The sequence below is a fragment of the Telopea speciosissima genome, chromosome 8, assembly GCF_018873765.1.
Source record: "Telopea speciosissima isolate NSW1024214 ecotype Mountain lineage chromosome 8, Tspe_v1, whole genome shotgun sequence".
NCBI classification, from domain to species: domain Eukaryota; kingdom Viridiplantae; phylum Streptophyta; class Magnoliopsida; order Proteales; family Proteaceae; genus Telopea; species Telopea speciosissima.
In genome coordinates this window covers 5,932,920-5,950,282 of record NC_057923.1, presented here as the reverse complement: position 1 = coordinate 5,950,282, position 17,363 = coordinate 5,932,920, and the positions used below count along the sequence as shown (strand labels likewise).

At 38.4% G+C, this 17,363-nt stretch overlaps 1 protein-coding gene across 4 annotated transcripts in view; it reads left to right on the top strand.

Annotated features, from left to right (window-relative positions):
- Positions 1–17,363, top strand: part of LOC122670992 (E3 ubiquitin-protein ligase AIRP2-like) — a 29,733-nt gene that overhangs the window by 4,226 nt on the left and 8,144 nt on the right. The window contains exons 3-8 of one of the 4 annotated variants that reach the window (XM_043868061.1): positions 6,367–6,502; positions 7,379–7,538; positions 7,682–7,748; positions 7,905–8,139; positions 8,236–8,398; positions 8,642–8,914. In XM_043868061.1, coding sequence (XP_043723996.1) covers positions 6,420–6,502; positions 7,379–7,538; positions 7,682–7,748; positions 7,905–8,139; positions 8,236–8,398; positions 8,642–8,698 — 765 coding nt within the window. In that variant the 5' untranslated portion in view covers positions 6,367–6,419 and the 3' untranslated portion in view covers positions 8,699–8,914. Of the gene's footprint in view, positions 1–6,282; positions 6,503–7,378; positions 7,539–7,681; positions 7,749–7,904; positions 8,140–8,235; positions 8,915–17,363 lie in introns of those variants that run through there. The other 3 variants (XM_043868062.1, XM_043868060.1, XM_043868063.1) reach the window with 3 other exon arrangements.

The following is a 17,363-nucleotide window of genomic DNA, read 5'->3' as shown; positions in this document are numbered from 1 at the left end:
GTTTGATACGGGTCTGATGCAACCAATCCATATCGTATATTTGAATGGTGACGGATACAAGCACAGATGCCGATACCCATAACCCTAGTTTTATAATCTAGACATCACTTGATGGAGGGATTGTTAATTTTTTTTTCCGGGAAATTTACTCATAACTCCTCTGATGAGGTAAGGGCTAATTACAGGTCCATCCGTGAGTTTTGGATATTTATGCACACCACCTTTGTTTTTCAAAATAATTAATTAGTAAAACCACTCTATTGGTTGTTCCCATAAGTTGCGGTAATTGGTGGTGGTGGCAGTAGTGGTGTTGCAAGGAAGTTTGAATCAGTTGTTAGGCATCCTTGGCAGGGAAGATGAGTTGTAGGTGTCTAGTGGAGATGTTTAAACGGGACATGCGATATGGAAATCTTATAAACGGGATGTCTAGTCCCATTCCCAGTTTAGACCAGTTTTAGGTTAAGACTTATGGAACTTATGAAATGTTCTTATAAGTTCAAATAATATAATAATATATAAATATTAAATTCAATAATTTAATAATTTGGGTTTGATGGACACACATTTTCAACACTGTACTCTTGTTGAAACTTGAAATATAGTGTGAGGTTCCTCATTTATTCTGTTAGGACAGGAGTGAAGGAGCTTTTCATGAATCACATTCTCTTTACATTCACACTTTTTTCCTTATTCAACTGTTAGAAAGAGCATTTCATGTTTCCTTTTCTTCAGCTATGATAAATATGATCTCTTTTTGAATATTTTGTTCCTGTTTTTGATTCTTTGGTATGGTAATATATATAATGGAGAAGTTTTGCTGTAATGAAATATCCTCAAAGAAAACATTGTAAGTTCAAGTTTCCATCCCCTTGTCTCTGTCTTATTTTGAATGTTTAAAATTTTTGTTCAAATCCTAATTGCTTGCCATTTATTTTGGTTTGATTACTGGAAGTGGGATCCACTTCTTCTGTTTGTCATTGCTGTTTCTAGAACAGGTTTACCAAATGCTACAAAAACTGTTTCTTAGCACAGAAACGGAAAAAACTGTTTCTACTGTTTCTCAGTACAAAAACAGCAGAAAGGTTATCAAACGGGCCATTAAACTCTTGACCTATTTATTGTATAGATGGTTTTTGCTCGTGTTAGTAAGGACTCCTCTCTCTAGGTAGGCTGAGCACCCAATGGGCGGGTTAGGAGTGCTTCAAGTGCATCCCGGCATGCACCCACGCCCAGCTGTTGGATGCTCCTTGGGCGATGCCCTCCTTGGAGAGGAGAGATCTGATTGCTGGGCGGGTTAGGCATGTGCTTTGAGACGCATGTAGGCACGCATCCCAACATGCACCCAACCATTGGATGCTCCTTGGGCGATGGCCTCCCTGGAGAGGACCCGGATATGAATGAATAAAATGTATTCAAAATGACTGCCCCACCCCCATGGGAAAAAGAACGCCATCCGGTCGTGCGTCAGAGCGTGTGAACCTGCGCCTAGACACACCCGTGTGCAAAATGATTGCCCCACCCCCATGGGAAAAAGAACGTCATCTGGTCGTGCGTGTGGGCGTGTGAACCTGCGCCCAGACACACCCGTGTGCAAAATGATTGCCCCACCCCCATGGGAAAAAGAACGTCATCCGGTCATGCGTCTGGCCGTGTGAACCTACGCCCAGACACACCTGTGTGCAAAATGACCGCCCCAATCCCATGGAAAGGCAGGGGCGTGCTGGTAATTTTGTGCCCGACTATGTCTGGGCCCAGGTACACGCCCAGATGCACAATCGGGTGGCGTTCTTTCTCCCAAAAGAAAAACCTCTAACCTCAGATTTTAGTATTTAACACAATCCGTGTTGGAGAAGAAAACGAAAATAAATTCTATACAAAAAAAAAAACATATATAAGCTAGCTACTGTCTTAAATGGAATTATTTATACAATATTTTCAACCGTTGGATCAGCGTAAATCATACTACCATTGATGTTCTTCATAAGCCCATAGGATATTGATAAGGAACCCAACCCCTCCAAGCCAAAACCTTGGGCTCTGCATCTTACCCTACAAACCCTCGTGGGAAAACCGGGTTCGTTGAGCCACAAGCTGTGAGTCTAACCGAGGTGGAAGAATTCGGACCCACGAGGCCCACTCCTTGGTGGGCTTGAAGCCAGTGAAAGTAATGAAAAGCCCAATGCCTGTCGTACCAGCCAGCCAAATTGGGCGATGGATGAGACGGGCAAGCATTGGTCTTAAACTAAGTAAGTGCATCTATTGCAAGAACGGTACAAGCTTAGAGAGGGACGTTTGGTGTGATAGTGGTCCAGATCCATGAAAGCCCACCAAGCTATAATAAGCAAAGTAGGCATTTTGACACACATACCTAGGGGCTAGGGCCAGGCCCAATGGTTAGTTGGCTAGTAGGCCCGTATCAAAATAGCCCATAATGGAAGACAAAGCTATGGCTACAATGAGATCACTTGTCCATGAATGTAAGCAACCAAGATTCCATCTTGCATTTTATATTATTATGTCCTAATGTATCTTTTATAGTCATGTTGGTATTATACAACTTTATTCATTGCATGCGTGAGACCAAATGAAGTATTTTATCCCTACATACACTTTTAAAGGTCCTTCTTTTGAGATTAAGACACATATATACAAAAAGAGAGAGAGAAAGAGTTTTTCAAAAATTGAAATCGGATCGGTCGAATCGACCAATTCAGATAGGAATCAGTTAAGAGAGTTTCAATGGATGCCACCTGGTCGTGTATTGTGGCATGTACCGGTGTCCAGACACAATTGAGTATAAAATGACCGCCTTACCCCCATGGAAAGGTAGGGGTATACCAATCATTTCACATTTGATTGTGTCTAAGCCACAGCACACTATCGGGTGACATTCTTTCTCTTTCTTTTTTTTATTTTAATGAGAGGGAGGGTATCAATACTTGGAACATGGCTTTAGGTCATAAGAATAAAAAAAAAGATTAAAAATTCTATAAAAGTAATGGGTCCAAGGTAACCAGTCCGGCCCAATTACCGATATTATCCCATGTTTTTAATTTGTCCTGTCTTTGGATTTGGGAAGAGGAAAATGGGAAACAAGCGAAAGATGGATACAGCCAAAGCTGTGTGTTGCACTTTTGAGAGAGAGAGAGAGATAAAGAATGGGCAAAGCGACACCAGGGCCCACAGGATGAGGACGTGTAGTCGTTATGATCGCGTGTAAACAGTAACATTATGGAAGAAAAGTCAAAGATTCTTGTGGATAGGACCCACTCACCAACCCTCTCTGTTCCAATCTGGAGATGATGGAGTAGATAGAGTCAGTATACTGCCCTTTCAATATGTCACCGAGTCAAAAAAAAAAAAAAGTAGATCAACTCTTTAATGAGTTCCTTTTTTCAGTTGTCTCATCATGGGAAGTAGAGGTTGTCAAACTGTCCGGTTCAATTTGGTTTCGATTGGTTGGAATCTTTTTTTTTTCTTTTGTAAATTATCGATCAAAATTGAAGTCAAAATCGCTAAAAAGAGTTTGATTTTGGTTTGATAGATTTTGGGTTTTCATTTCTTTGTTGATTTGTTACTTATTCGGTTTCATTTTCACATACAAAAAAAATAAAATAAAATTCTTTTTTAGTTTTATTTTACCGCTCTCGGTCTGTTAAATTTTCAGTTTCGATCTGTCTTAACGTTGGTCCAGTCAGTTTTGGTTGCATATTGGTTTATAAAATCCTAAACCAAATACACTCATAAGGCCCCGTTTGTTTGCCGGATAAAAAGGGAAATTTGTGAGGATGGATTCCTCATGTTGTGGGTTGGGTTGACAAGAAAAAAAAATAAAATAAAATAATGAAATATGTATTTTGTAGTGGGATGGGATTTAGTGAGAAAGAGAAAAAAAAATAGACATAGGGTGGGATTCCATGAGAAAGAAAAGAAATAGGAAGATGAGAGAATAAAATCAAAAGTTACTTTGAAAATGAATGGGAGGGGGAAAAAAGGGATGCCACCTCACCAAACAAGATGCATTTAATGAGCTTGTCTGTAAGTTTTTCATTTCATTTATTCAAACACACACATCCTTGGTAGTTTGTGGGGGAATAGTACATTTTTTCCATCCTTTTTTGCCTATCCCACTTTTATCTGGCAAACGGGCCCTAAGAGAATCAATTTGGTTCAGTTATTATTGTGATTGGTCTAACCACTTCGGGTTGAATTTTGACACCCTAAGTAGGAACTTACAAAATCAAATGTGAATTGGCACAGCTGTCCATAAAAGGCAATTTTCATCGCCTGAGATGCCTACACATGCTCTCATTGGCTGCTATGTGCATGCGTGGTCCCTGCACTCCCTTATAGAGAACATTCTCTCTTTTTTTTTTTAATTAGTTTTTAGTATAATTAAAGGGAGGAGGACAGAAGTCATTACACAGGGGAAGGAAAAGAGAAAGACACAATTGTTTAGTGGTGTAGGGTACATTCAAGGACAGAAAAACTTTTTCCCTAACAAAATTTATCACTATCCTCCCCCCACCCAAAATGGGAGAATGTTCTCTGAATTGAGGGCGCAGGCTACGGCCAGACACATAGGGGTGGGAGCAATGACCACCCTGCCCCCCTGAGTGGCAGGCCCATGTGTCTGGGCGCAGCCTACTCTACGGCACATAGAACATGTGCCCAAAAATTTATCGCATTTTTTTTTCGTGTGCCCAATGATCTAGTGAACTTACAATAAAAATATTTATCAAAAAAAAAACAAATAGTAAAATTCCTTTTCTTTTTTTTTTTTTTGGGTAAGAAATTGTTTTATTTAAGAACTTGGGAAGCAATTACATTAGCATCCTGAATACATAATTTCAGGAGCCAAGGGTTGGAACTCGGCCAAACGTTCTTGCTTACCAAAGAACGGGCCCTCCTAGCTAGGACGTCAGTGACATAGTTCGCTTTCTTAGAGATCCACCTAAAAAATCCTTTTATTTTACTCTCGATGATTGAGTGGTTGAGCAAAGCACGGGTGCAAGGGTGCCTTAGGTTTATGTTTCAATTAAAATTGATTTTTTTTTTCACGAAAAAATTCAGTAGCAAAGGAATTTATAAGGCCAGAAAAGGTAAAAAGAGAAATAACAATTGTAAGAAGATCATCATGAAAGAGTTCTTCTACCAGGATAATTAAGGGTACGACAAAACCTATTTAGGGACAGCATGGGCACAAGTATTCTCTTCTCTTCTTACAAAAGAGAAAGAAAAAGACTCAAAAGAAACCAGAATGACAACCAAAATTGTGAAAACTTCAACCGGGGTGCCGGGGGGGGGGGGGGGACCGATCCATCCAAGAGAGAGAGATAGTCGACTCTAACCTAACCCCGTGGACCACTCCAAAAATACTTCATAGTTTTGTGGTCTGCTAGTCGGATAGTAGGCAATTCTCTAATAGATCACCTGTCAAATTTAGGTTGCGTTTGATATGCATTCCTTGAATAGATTCTGGGTCTAGAACGCATTAAGAAAATCCAATTCTTTTCTATTTTCTTGTTTCAAAATCAATTCTAAACCCTTAATCTATAATGAGAATTTATACCAAACACAACCTTAGTTACTCACCTCAAAGATATACCGGGGTCCCTCTCCCCCTCCCTTTATGTAAAACCATAAATTCAACAGTTGCACACTACTAGACCAATTTGAGACTAAACTCTCATTTCATTCCATTTCTGATCAATCAAAATTGGTTGGGAATCAACCGGAATTGCTTGGAAATTTGCTTGAGCCCTTGAAAACCGGATTGTGCCGATTCATCCGATCTGATTCCAATTTATAATCCCTAATGAGACCAGACCCAATCCAAGATATTTGGGTTGTTGTTCCAGTCCATTATGCTGGTGGGGAATGGGGGAGTGGGGACCTGGTCGGCTAGTCTTGTGTAGAGGAAGGCTAGGGTTTATAATGAATTAATTCTTATAATGGATTACTTCCTTCCATGTATTATTTATTATTCCTAATATTGAATGCAATGTCATATAAATAATTTCTAAAAAATTATATAAAGATCAGAGTAGAATTCCACTGTTCCACACAGATTTTCTTATGCCCTAATGAGTAATAAGAGAGGAAGATGAAAATTATAAATTAATGGAACAAATTATCAAGGGGAGAAAGGAAGTAAGGAAAGGCATCCCTTTCTTTTCTTAAGTGGAGAAGAGGTTTCAATCCTAAGCAATCGTCTCTCTCTCTCTCTCTCTCTCTCTCCTTTTAAAAGTTCTCTTCAGCTTTCTCCCGACCTTCCCCAACCAAAGCTCTCTCACAAACAGAAAATTCTCAAAAAAGACTGCTTTTCACCCGCCCTTTTTAGTTTTGTCTTCCTTGTGATTCTTTTTCTTCTTCTCTCTAAGCTTACCAGAAAACGCAAGGTAGAAGTCCAGGAGGAAATGTGGCAGGAGCAGCCCAGTAGATCTTCTTACAGGGAATCCATCAAAGCTTTAGAAGCTGATGTACAACATGCTAATAGCCTGTAAGTTCTTTTTCAACTCTTTTCCCTTTTCTTCTTTTTGGTTTCTTTCACAATTTGATGATTCGTGTGTTTTGCTTTCTGTTGTTAAATTTTTGAAAAGCTTAGTATTTTCTGTTGTGCCGAGAAAAGAGTGCATTGTGGTAGTTTTTAACGAAATGAAATTGGTATTGGACTTGCATTTCGGTTTCTCATGTTTGTTTTGCAGAAAATTCCTTGTCTGAGCTAATGGTGGGAAGTGATTTTAGACAAGACAATCTTCGAGCCCGTTTTAATGCATTCATCATTTTTCTTCTTTGAAAATATTTCCCGTTCGAACTGCTCTACAAAGTTACAGAAAGGAAACCCTTTTCCATCTACCATCTACCATCTACAACTCCCCCTCTTAAACTCTTGTCCTCCAAACTCGGAGAAAACCAAAAACCCTTTTAGCATAACCATCTACTTTGTGAGAAGAGAATTGCTTCTTAGAAAAAACCTATTTGTACTTCTACAATGCGTACTCTGACAAACATGAGAATTGCTTATGGTTTTGCTTCCCCTATGCCCTACTCCCCATTTTTCCTCTTCTGCTCTCTCTCTCTCTTTTTGGGAGGGGATGGGGGGTGGGGGTTTGATTCGTATTACTGTGTGTTAGTTTAATTGTAGTTCAATTGGCTGGTTCTGGTCTTTGCCCAGTTTAATTTGAATTTTTCATCTGGGTTGTCAAGTTTGCAGATGGCCAGCTTCCACCTCCCTGCTTCTCTTCCTTTCATCCCTCTTTTTTTTTTTTTTTTTTTCGAGATTTTATATTATTTTACTTGGTTTAGGGTTGAGTTATATGCTTTTGGTATAGATGCAGATTAATTTGGACTCTGGTTTTGGTTTTTGAATTTGTAGAGCTGCAGCTCTCCCTAGGGATTGTGGTGGGGAATATCTGCAGATGAGATTGACTTACAGCCCATTTGCACCCTTCTTTGTATTTTTAATTGAATGGATAGATTGCAGTTTTACAACCCTCCCAAGCTATTTAGGCTTTCTTCACATAGTCATATACAAGGTCAGTTGGTATTCTCCCTGTTTTTCACTTCTCTCATTTAAATTTAAAAGAATTACGAGGGCTAATAATATGAATTTCAATTATATTCTATATTCTTTTCCTTTCAAGTGATCAACCAAAGTTGGCTTTTTAAACTGTAACAGGTATACTTAGATGGAATGACAAGCATATCTTCCAAGGAAAGTAAAGCCACTATTAAGGAATTCTACGGTCTGTATTGTTGCCTCTAGTTCCCTCCCCTCCCCCATGTAAAACACCAAAAATAAAATAATCTATCCGAAATTTCTCTGTTTCACATCCTTCATGCAATTCTCTGTTTTACTTTCTCTAAAAGGGGAAAAGTTTTTTCTTCCAACAATCTTGTAGCTGTCATATATCCTACTCTTCGGCAACTTGAAGGTGAATTAACTGAACTGGCGGACAAGAATGAGAAAGGTGAATGTCCTGAAATTTCAGGAAGGAAGAGAGCCGAAGAGAGGTGGAAGCTTTCCAACAAGGATCCAGAACGAGAGGATGAATGTGGGATTTGTATGGAAGCTTGCACCAAGATGGTCTTGCCCAACTGTGGTCACTCCATGTGCATCAGCTGCTTTCGTGACTGGTAACTACTGAACCCATATTCAGATTTACTCTCTTATGATATTCCTCATCAAGTAGTTCACACCTTATCAACATATTTGCTACAAAAATTAAACAGGAATTTGCGATCTCAGTCCTGCCCCTTTTGCCGAGGTAGTTTAAAAAGAGTTAACTCGAATGACTTATGGGTTCTTACTGGCAATGGTGATGTGGTTGACACTGTGACTCTTGCAAAAGAGAACCTGAGACATTTCTATCTCTACATCGACACCCTGCCACTTGTAATGCCTGAGACCCTCTTCTTTGTATATGATTACATGATCTGACCTATGGAAGGAGGATGACATATAGTTATATGGCGCCAACCGCCACTTGTACAAATAATCTGGGGTGGAGATACGTGAATTGTCATCCATACTCATTTTGAAAGGAATAACAAAATGTGAGGACAGAGGGGGTCAGAGTTCTGTTCCACTAGTTGTATACAATTAACTGATTGCTGGGATCCCCATTTCCTGGATCTGGAACTAGGTGATGCTTTACTTGCTACAGCATGTCGAAGAACTAGCTGGTGCCTCTGAAGATGTGTGACATTGAATGTTACTCATGCACTGGATTTGTTATACTTCGCATTCATTCTCAGCTTTTGAGAACCTGAGAATTGCAATGATAGTGATCATAATAAGCTGTGCATCGACTTGTATTAAAAATGCTTCAAACTATGATATCCCTGTATGTTGATAAACTGTCATAATAAGATATAATGGAAACACCAAATGTGTACATTGCTTGATCTACTTTATTGCTACTATCATGAATTTGGTTTGTTTATACTTGTTTTCCAAATGCATTTGTTGGTGGTTTTGGTTCAATAATGCTAGTCTGCAGCAACACATTGGACACGTGTGGAGACAATAAACATCAAAACTGATATCAATCCCAAACTATGGAAACAATTGTGTTGAAATGATATAAAAATATGGTCTTTAGAAATGTGAAAGAAAGAGGTAGCTCCATTTATTTAGTTTTTATTGATTGTTGCATCTCAGACAAGTTTGAAGAAGAATCTCAACTTGGTTTATGGAACTGGTCAAATGCCCAAGGAGGGAAGAATGGTATTGGGTGCACATGGAAAAATGACAAACCACCTTATTCTGTTTAATCTGGGGGGTGTGTGTCCTTGGTCAAACTTTGCATGATTTTAATTAGTATAATGTCTGAATTTATGATTCTTAGTCTATATAGGACTGCTTGTGAAAAACTTTCTCTTCAAGCCAAAGAATTCCATGGATTAGGTTTATATATTATTCTTTTGAAATGTCTTATATTGACCCTGGGCTTCATCTAGTGTATGGTTAAGGAAAAAAAAAAACTACTTGGGCTGTTTTGACTTTTTGAAAGTAGCCTAAAAGACGGGCTTTAATTTTGCCACGTGGGTGGATCTTATTGACTGAAATCAAATCCTCCTGAGTAGGGTACTGTAGGGGAATTTTTTTCTTGTACGATTCCCTGACCGGTGCGGTTCCCTAGTGCCTCTCACAAGAAGAGGGTGGACCCCACTCGGGTAGAGTGTTTGGTCAAGTGCCCTAGGTGGGTCCCACCCCCTCTTGTGAGAGACACTAGAGAACTGCACCGGTCAGGGAACCAGACGATATAAATCCACTATAGGGCCCCAATATTTCTTTCATGTGCCCATCCCATGATTAGAGGATCAGAGAGCAGATGGAAAATTCTTTCTCTGTATTGTCTTCAGGTTCTTTTGTAGACTTTTCTGGTTGGGTTTTTCTTTGAACTGTTAGACAAGAAAAAAAAATTTGTGGGTGGGAATCCTTGACTAGATGAGGAGCAGGAGGTCTCAAACACAATCTCTTAGGGCTAGGCTTTACTGTAGTAGCCTCAAGCCAGCTATGCTTTCCAATGGTTTTTTATTTTTTAGTATTTTTATACTAAAATAAGGGGAATTTTTTTTTTATTGTTTTCTCTCCTCTCGTGAGTCGTGACTGTGTGGGTTCATGTGAATTGTGTCGTTCTCTACACTACCATTGGTGTGGTGTAAGAGTTTCTTCTTACACTACCAAACCCTCAAAAATAAATATCTGTTTCTCTACCAAAAATAAATAAATAAATATCTGTTCTTTAAACTTTCAGAGAAATATGAAAAAAATATTTGTGGAAGTGGGTCACAATAGGAGAGAGGAAATACTAAAGATCCCACGGGAGAGGGGCAGAGGGCAATAGTATTTTGGCGTGGGAAGTTTTTCCTTGCATTTAAAGAACAAGATTTTTTGAGCCCTAAGGTGAGGGTACATTAGCACGTCTCTCTATCTCCCCTTCCCTCCCTTACACCCGGGGTTTTGAAAAACGGAATCGAGCAATGTTGATTTTTATCCAAATCAGTTGAAATCGATCAAAATCAGTTGGAAATATGATAGAATCGGCCAAAATCGATTGGATCAATCATTGACCAATTCCGATTCAAATCGATCAATTCACCAATGTTAACACTCTCTCTTTATTTAATAAGGATTACCTGTTCGAGGCTTCAAGTGGACATTTGTTTTTTGGGTGGGGGTAATAACTTCAAGAGAACTCTTGGTTTATGCTAAAGTATTCATCTCTAAAGCTATGTTTGGATGCCAAGAAAAGCAAAAAAACACTTAATTTGAAGAGAAAAAAACACAAATCAATCATTGTATCACACTATCACCATGATTTTTGTCTTATTATATTTTTATTTTTCTTTTATTGACATCCAAACATAAACCTTAAAATACCTGGTTGGCAAGGGAATGTGAGGGTGCATGAAAATGAGGTTTTCTTATTTATTGTTTTTGATGTTTGGTTGTAAGAGAAAACGTGCATCAGTTTTGCACTTTTTTTATAGCCCCATACCTTTTCACAAAAAGGGGTTATTTCAGATTCCGATCAAATTAGTTGGATTTTACAGTTTTCTCATAAGAAAGCCCACAAACTGTAAGAGGCCCAATGGTCACCTCTGATCATGGTTTTAAGAATTGGTATTGAGGAAGGTATCGGTCTCCGTCAATACCGATCCCAATCGGATTGTATTGGCTGAGAATTAGCTTGCAAAGCTTGCAAATATCTTTTTTGTTTTTTTGGTATTGGACCTAGTATCAATTCCTATTGACCCACAAGTATCAGTCCATACCAGTTCGCATGATGTGATCCAGATCGAATCGAATCAGCCAATCCAAATTGGTGTCTGAACTAGAAATCTATACTGATATGGTTCAGCTGATTTGATGGATCTGATACTTACTCTTAGAATCATGCGTGAACAGGGAGTGGTAATTCTTCTAGAAAGACAAAATTAGTAAATTATTAATCTTGTCATCTAATTCCATAGATACCCATTTCTAACCATGGTTTTAAGAATCGGGAATTGGATCAGTGAATCATCCATGATCGATCCAGCCAATGCCAACTGATTCTCGTCCATTCTACTCTATTTCCAAAGAATTCCAATCGAAATAAATCAAATAATAGATCGGAATCTGCACTCCGATTCCATTTTTTTAAAACCTTGTTTCAAACCCTTTTGGTGAAGCTCCGAAGGCACAAGAAAACCATTTTTTGGCGGTGAAATGTTCAATTTTTCTTCTTTTTTCTTACCAAATTTTTTTTTTTCACACTTGCTCACATTTTATGATTATCCAAACACAACTTTATCACTAAACACGTGGCAAGGTAAGGAAGACTGAGGCAGACTTCCCTAGAAGGATTTGTATATTAAAAAAACGCTGCTTAGTGGATTCCGGCCTTCCGGGACCTGTGTCTGTCACCAGTCCAACTGGCACAGAGATTTAGAGTCCACTCCACATACAAGACAAACCAAGATTCTTCCACGTGGCATATTAGGTGGTGGATCAAAATATCTTATAATATCTATAACTTTACTAGGCATTAGGGAAGGGGGGGGGTGGAAATTTCATCCTTCCTCCGGTTGAAAGCAACTTTTGGTGGAGCATTGTTTTTTAAAATATGATATCGGGATTGGCTGATTAGAGGAAGAGATGGAAATTTCATCCTTCCTCCTCCTAATTGAAAGCAACCACAAAGGGTGGGCCTTGGTGAAGGTTGCTCCATTGGATCAAGTTTAGAAACGGCCTCTTTACAAAAAGCAGGGGGTAAGAATGTAAGATTGTGTACATTATGATCCTCCTCAAACCCCACAAAACGGGAGCCTCGTACACTTTTCTGGTTGAAAGCAACATTTGGTAGAACATGATTTTAAAATATGCTATTGGATTGGAACTATTTGTCGATCCGTATCGGTATCGGCTTGCCAATCCTATATCAATGGAACAATTATTCTTGAGGGTAAATTTGGGGTGAGCAGGCGTGTGCCCAATGCACATTGGACGGCTGGGTGTTGTCCTTGGGTAAGAAAGAAATTGAGTAAGGAATCACACACAATTACAAGAAATTTAATATACTTCGATACGAATGTCTACATCTATACAAGAGAACTAGAGACTTTTCTGTCAACCAACAAAATCTACACCTCTCCATTTCAAGGACTTGGCTCCTGTCCAGCCGTGGCAGGAGCTGGATCGTCCAGCCCCGCTTAACGATAGGAAAACCAAGGGTGGGGTGGATAGGATCCTTTTCCCCATCTCCCTATGTGATCCTCAGCTAAGGTTTTCTTCAAAGAGACAATAAATAGACACCCTAGAAATCCTAATTTCCACATATTTATAATATTACACTTGTACGTGTAATGGACTTAAAACCGACTATTAATTGTATACAAGTTTAATAATAATTGCATAAGCTCTGCAAAATGCGATACACAACCCAACAATACGACCTTATACGAATCACGGTGGAGAGAATCGTTGTCCCTCCAATTCGCTGCCCCTTCCAATTCCTCCAATTCCTCATATAGGGGGGGAAATGACCACCCTATCCCCTGCCCAAGGTGGGGTCCACTCCCCCCTATTAGAGGAATTGGAGGTGCCCATGAATTGGAGGTGATAATTATTCCGGTGGAATCATATAAGGTCTAACAGGTTGAGGATATGATGTGTCTTTTTAGATCCGTCAAGTTTTCTGTTAGAAAGAAGAATCACTCCCATGTTTGTTTTACTGTCTGGTCTGCTTTCAGTTTTACTTTGTTTCCAACTTAGCAATCACTTGATGAGTGCCAAGCACAAAGGAAGAAAAACCCAAACTATTCCTAAAACATATTGCATTTTAGAGAAGAAGTGATTTCATGTTGGTTGTTATAGAGCTATAGTCCTACATTGTTCCGTTCAGGTCCTTAGTGCATTTATATTAATGTATGAAGTGCGCTCTATGGCCAGGAATGGAATGGGAGTTTAGTCCTATATCAATCAAGTAGTGTGCAGCTGCTGAGCTTATGACCTTGGAAAGGGCTTCTCCACTCTGACGCTCGGGCTTTTGAGTTGGATGCCATCACATATACTTGAGGAGTTCTCTTCACCTAATTCCTTAAAGTTTTGGGTTCACCCCCCACCCCCACATGTCTTTAACTGTTAAATGTGTTGTTTGGATATGGTACTGTAAGCTTCTCTATGCTGTTTTTATTTCCTACCTAGCTCAGATGTTGTTTAGTGGAGTGGCTATTTCTACTCCTATATTTACTAGTTCTAGAGATAGATCCAATTTGAAGAATTTTCCAAGCAATGAAATGAAAATCTCAACCCTAGAATTTGCAAAACAGTGGATATGTCATGCTATCTTAGTGGTACCATGTGCTGTCACCATATATACCACAAAGAATGGGAGAAGATTAAAACAGAAGAAGCAATAATTATCAAGAGGAAATCTACTTGGGGGTGAAGTTATTAGCACTTCAGATTAACTGTTTCATAATAGTTTCTAAAACCATGATATTTCATGGAAGGAGGAACAAATTATGAACCCAGAGATCTACTTTAAACAACAAGTTAGGAACCAAACAAAGCTACGTTAAGCTCTTCTCTTCTGAAGCATAACCAAGTTTTTTAAACACTTGAGTGGGATTTGTTGACAAAGCTGATGTTTTACCCCCCTAAAAGACAAGAAAAAGAGGGGGGGGGGGGGAGGTTTCCTAAATGAACATTAAGTTCAACTTTTTGAGGATTCTAGTGGAGTCCAAAACAGGATTCCATTCTCTTGTCTACTAAGGTCAAATTTAAATTATACCTTATTCAACCCAACTCACTGATTTGATACATCGATAAAATTTGTCGGGCGATGGGTCCCATTCAGTTTCATTTGAGTTCAATTTGATTCACATCAATTCACTAGTTTCCTATACCCTTCTTTTCTTCTTTCTCATAGGTTTTATGCTTTGTATGGCTCATTTCTTATATTTTGATTCAGTAACTTTGTTGGTCAATCAGTAAACTAGTTAATTTTCTATGTTCAAAGACTTGTTCTTAGCTTTAGTCATTCATGAGTCTCTATTTGCCTGGTTCATTAGTCATGCATTGGGTCCTTAACCATTTAACACTTAGAATACTTTATTGGCTTGATTTCACCCTTTTTTTACATTAATTTCTGTAAAAACAAGAAGAATTTGTAGGTGGACCTGGCAACTACCCCCATCTTGCCCTGTGGTTACATCAATCTACTTAAGTACTTATTATTTGGCTTATAGACAATCATTTGGTCATGAAAAACCGCGCTTGTGGTCTAGGCCATGGGTGGGATTTCCCTGTAATGGAACCTCAACATCCATTGAAAGAGAAGAACACAGTAAGATGCCTTAACAAAAACTACTATTGGGGATATTGACTTCTCTGTATCTGTCAGTCTTGTGACCAAAACCTCCCCTAGTTCAGAGTTGAGGCATCTTCACTGGACTAAGCAACACTGAGAGCCAAAAAAATTCCATCTTTCCAAGTGTTGCTAACACAAAGCTTGAAAAAGTTGTTCAAGTTTGAAATTCTCATCAGGTTTGAGGTTGGTCCCCCTAATATGTATTGAAAAGGGAATGTAGCAACAAGCAGGAATGGACAATGAGAGAACCAATCAGCCTGGCTTGGTGAATTACTGAACGAAACTGGTTGGATTGACACAGAATGTGGTTCTAGAACAATAATTTTTTTTTTTTTGGGAGATCACATGGAGAACAATTATAAGGCGGATACCATTTTACTAAGGAGGAACAATTAACATTCTGGCTCTTTAATTTAATCAAATCAACTTTCACTTTAGATAAGTTTCATGAATTCATCTTCCTCAATTCTTTGTTCTAATAGTGCCTCACTCCCTTAAAGTAAATTCAATTTTTTAAGGTAAAGAAGACTGATAGTGGGCATTTCCTTTTAGAGCCATAGTTGGGTTGCTTTAGAAGCTCTCCAATTACCACACTCAAAAGCAAGCCCTACCAGTACTGTTACTTGAAAGTTGAAACCTCCCAAAAAGGCAACCTTGAAGCCAAATTATTCTAATAATAGAGGAATCATGGGTGAACCCCACCTGATTAAAAATAAGGCATTCTTTAGTGACCACTGAAACCTTTTCTTAACCCTACAAATGCCAAGTGGATCAGCAGCAAAATAGTTAAAAGATCAAGTGGTCTCAACAATCTCTCTATCTTGATTGGTCCATAGTCTCAGAAAAGATTGATTAAAAACCACCATGGATAGCATAGTTCAGAAGAGGTTCAAACACCCTATAACAGTTCCGCCACGCCTATTTCGTTAACTTTTCAATCAGTCCAAAAACCCAAACCTAATCCAGTCTTAAGCCCAGCTTTCCTGTAGCTCTATCATCTACACCAATATGGACTCAGGATACTACTTAAGCTTTAGTAAGTCTGATCAGTGTTCATACTAGAAGTTTGTTTTCAACAAAAGTACTGTGAAACTACTATTGTTTGCACTGCAAACAATGCAGTTGTTCATCATTTCTAAAAGTTTAAGTGCAGCTTGCATGATTAAGACTTGATCCCACAAAACAAAGAAGTAATGCAATGCATAAACAGTGATAAATAGATTAAAAAAAAAGAATCTCTCTCACACAAAAACACAAACACACACAGTACATTCAACTAATCTTCCATAAAAAAATAAACAGCAATCATAAAAGCATAAATCTGTATCTGTTTGGACTGCTGGTGGAAGTCATGTGGTCATATAGTAAACTGTGAATCCAAATACTAGAACTTATAAAAATAATTAAAGCTTTCAGAACAAGTACATGAAATGCAATAAATTATCAGTGAATGGGCATCCAACTCCTAATATTTTAGAACTTCTCTCTTTCTCTCTCTGTCTCTCTCTCTGTCTCTATCGATCGATCTCGATCTCGATCTCGAACATTCTGTATTCTTTCACAACAATTATCAACTATAAATTCCCCCTTTATTTACTAAAAGATTATAAGAATGAACAGAAAAAAACATATTCAGTTCATTTGATACAAAACTAGTTTAACTTCATAACAGGCATTACGGTTCATTTAAACCCAATTGCGTTACTGTAATAAACATTTGAGTTGGAAGGTAAGAGGAAGGACCATGGAAGTATTGACACGCAATCCTTTAGATTAAAGTTGTAATGACAATGCCTCCCCCTCATAAAGCTTCAAGAACATTGTGTAACTTTAAAATGTCATCAAAGTACATGAAAGTGTCCTTTTCATTTAAAAAAACAGGATAAGACAAAGGGTCATGTAGGATTATAAATTTCTCAATTTCCACCTATAAATCCATTACCAATGAACCAACATTAATCTGTACCCTTAAATTGTTGGTGGTAAGTCAACTTGACAATCATCAAACAAGTAAAGCTGCATCAATACTTAACGGCAGTTATTTGTAACTGAGCACCTTTCTTAAAATAAATAGTACATATCCAAGTGGAAGGAAAAGGATTAATACCAAACAAATTTATAGGTATCGGTCACGGCCGATACCAATATCCGATAGGCGTAAATCCAAAAATAGATCATTTTTTGGTTGATATAATTGATCCATATGGACCGTATTGATATCGATCTCCGGCGATATAGATACATGTCAGCCGATATGTTACTGAGATGCCAAACCAAAAGGCATTGGCAATCCTCCATATACAAAACAAACATATATTTTTGTTTCCAATTAATTTCAAGTATTATGAGAAGGTATTTGCATCCAAACATGCTTCTAAGTTAATAAACACTTATAAAATTATTGGCAAAAGTTTTTCTATGTGGACTCATCTGGGGAGAAATTTTTCTGGCCAGTGCCCACCTATAACACCCACATATATCCGTACAGAACTGCCC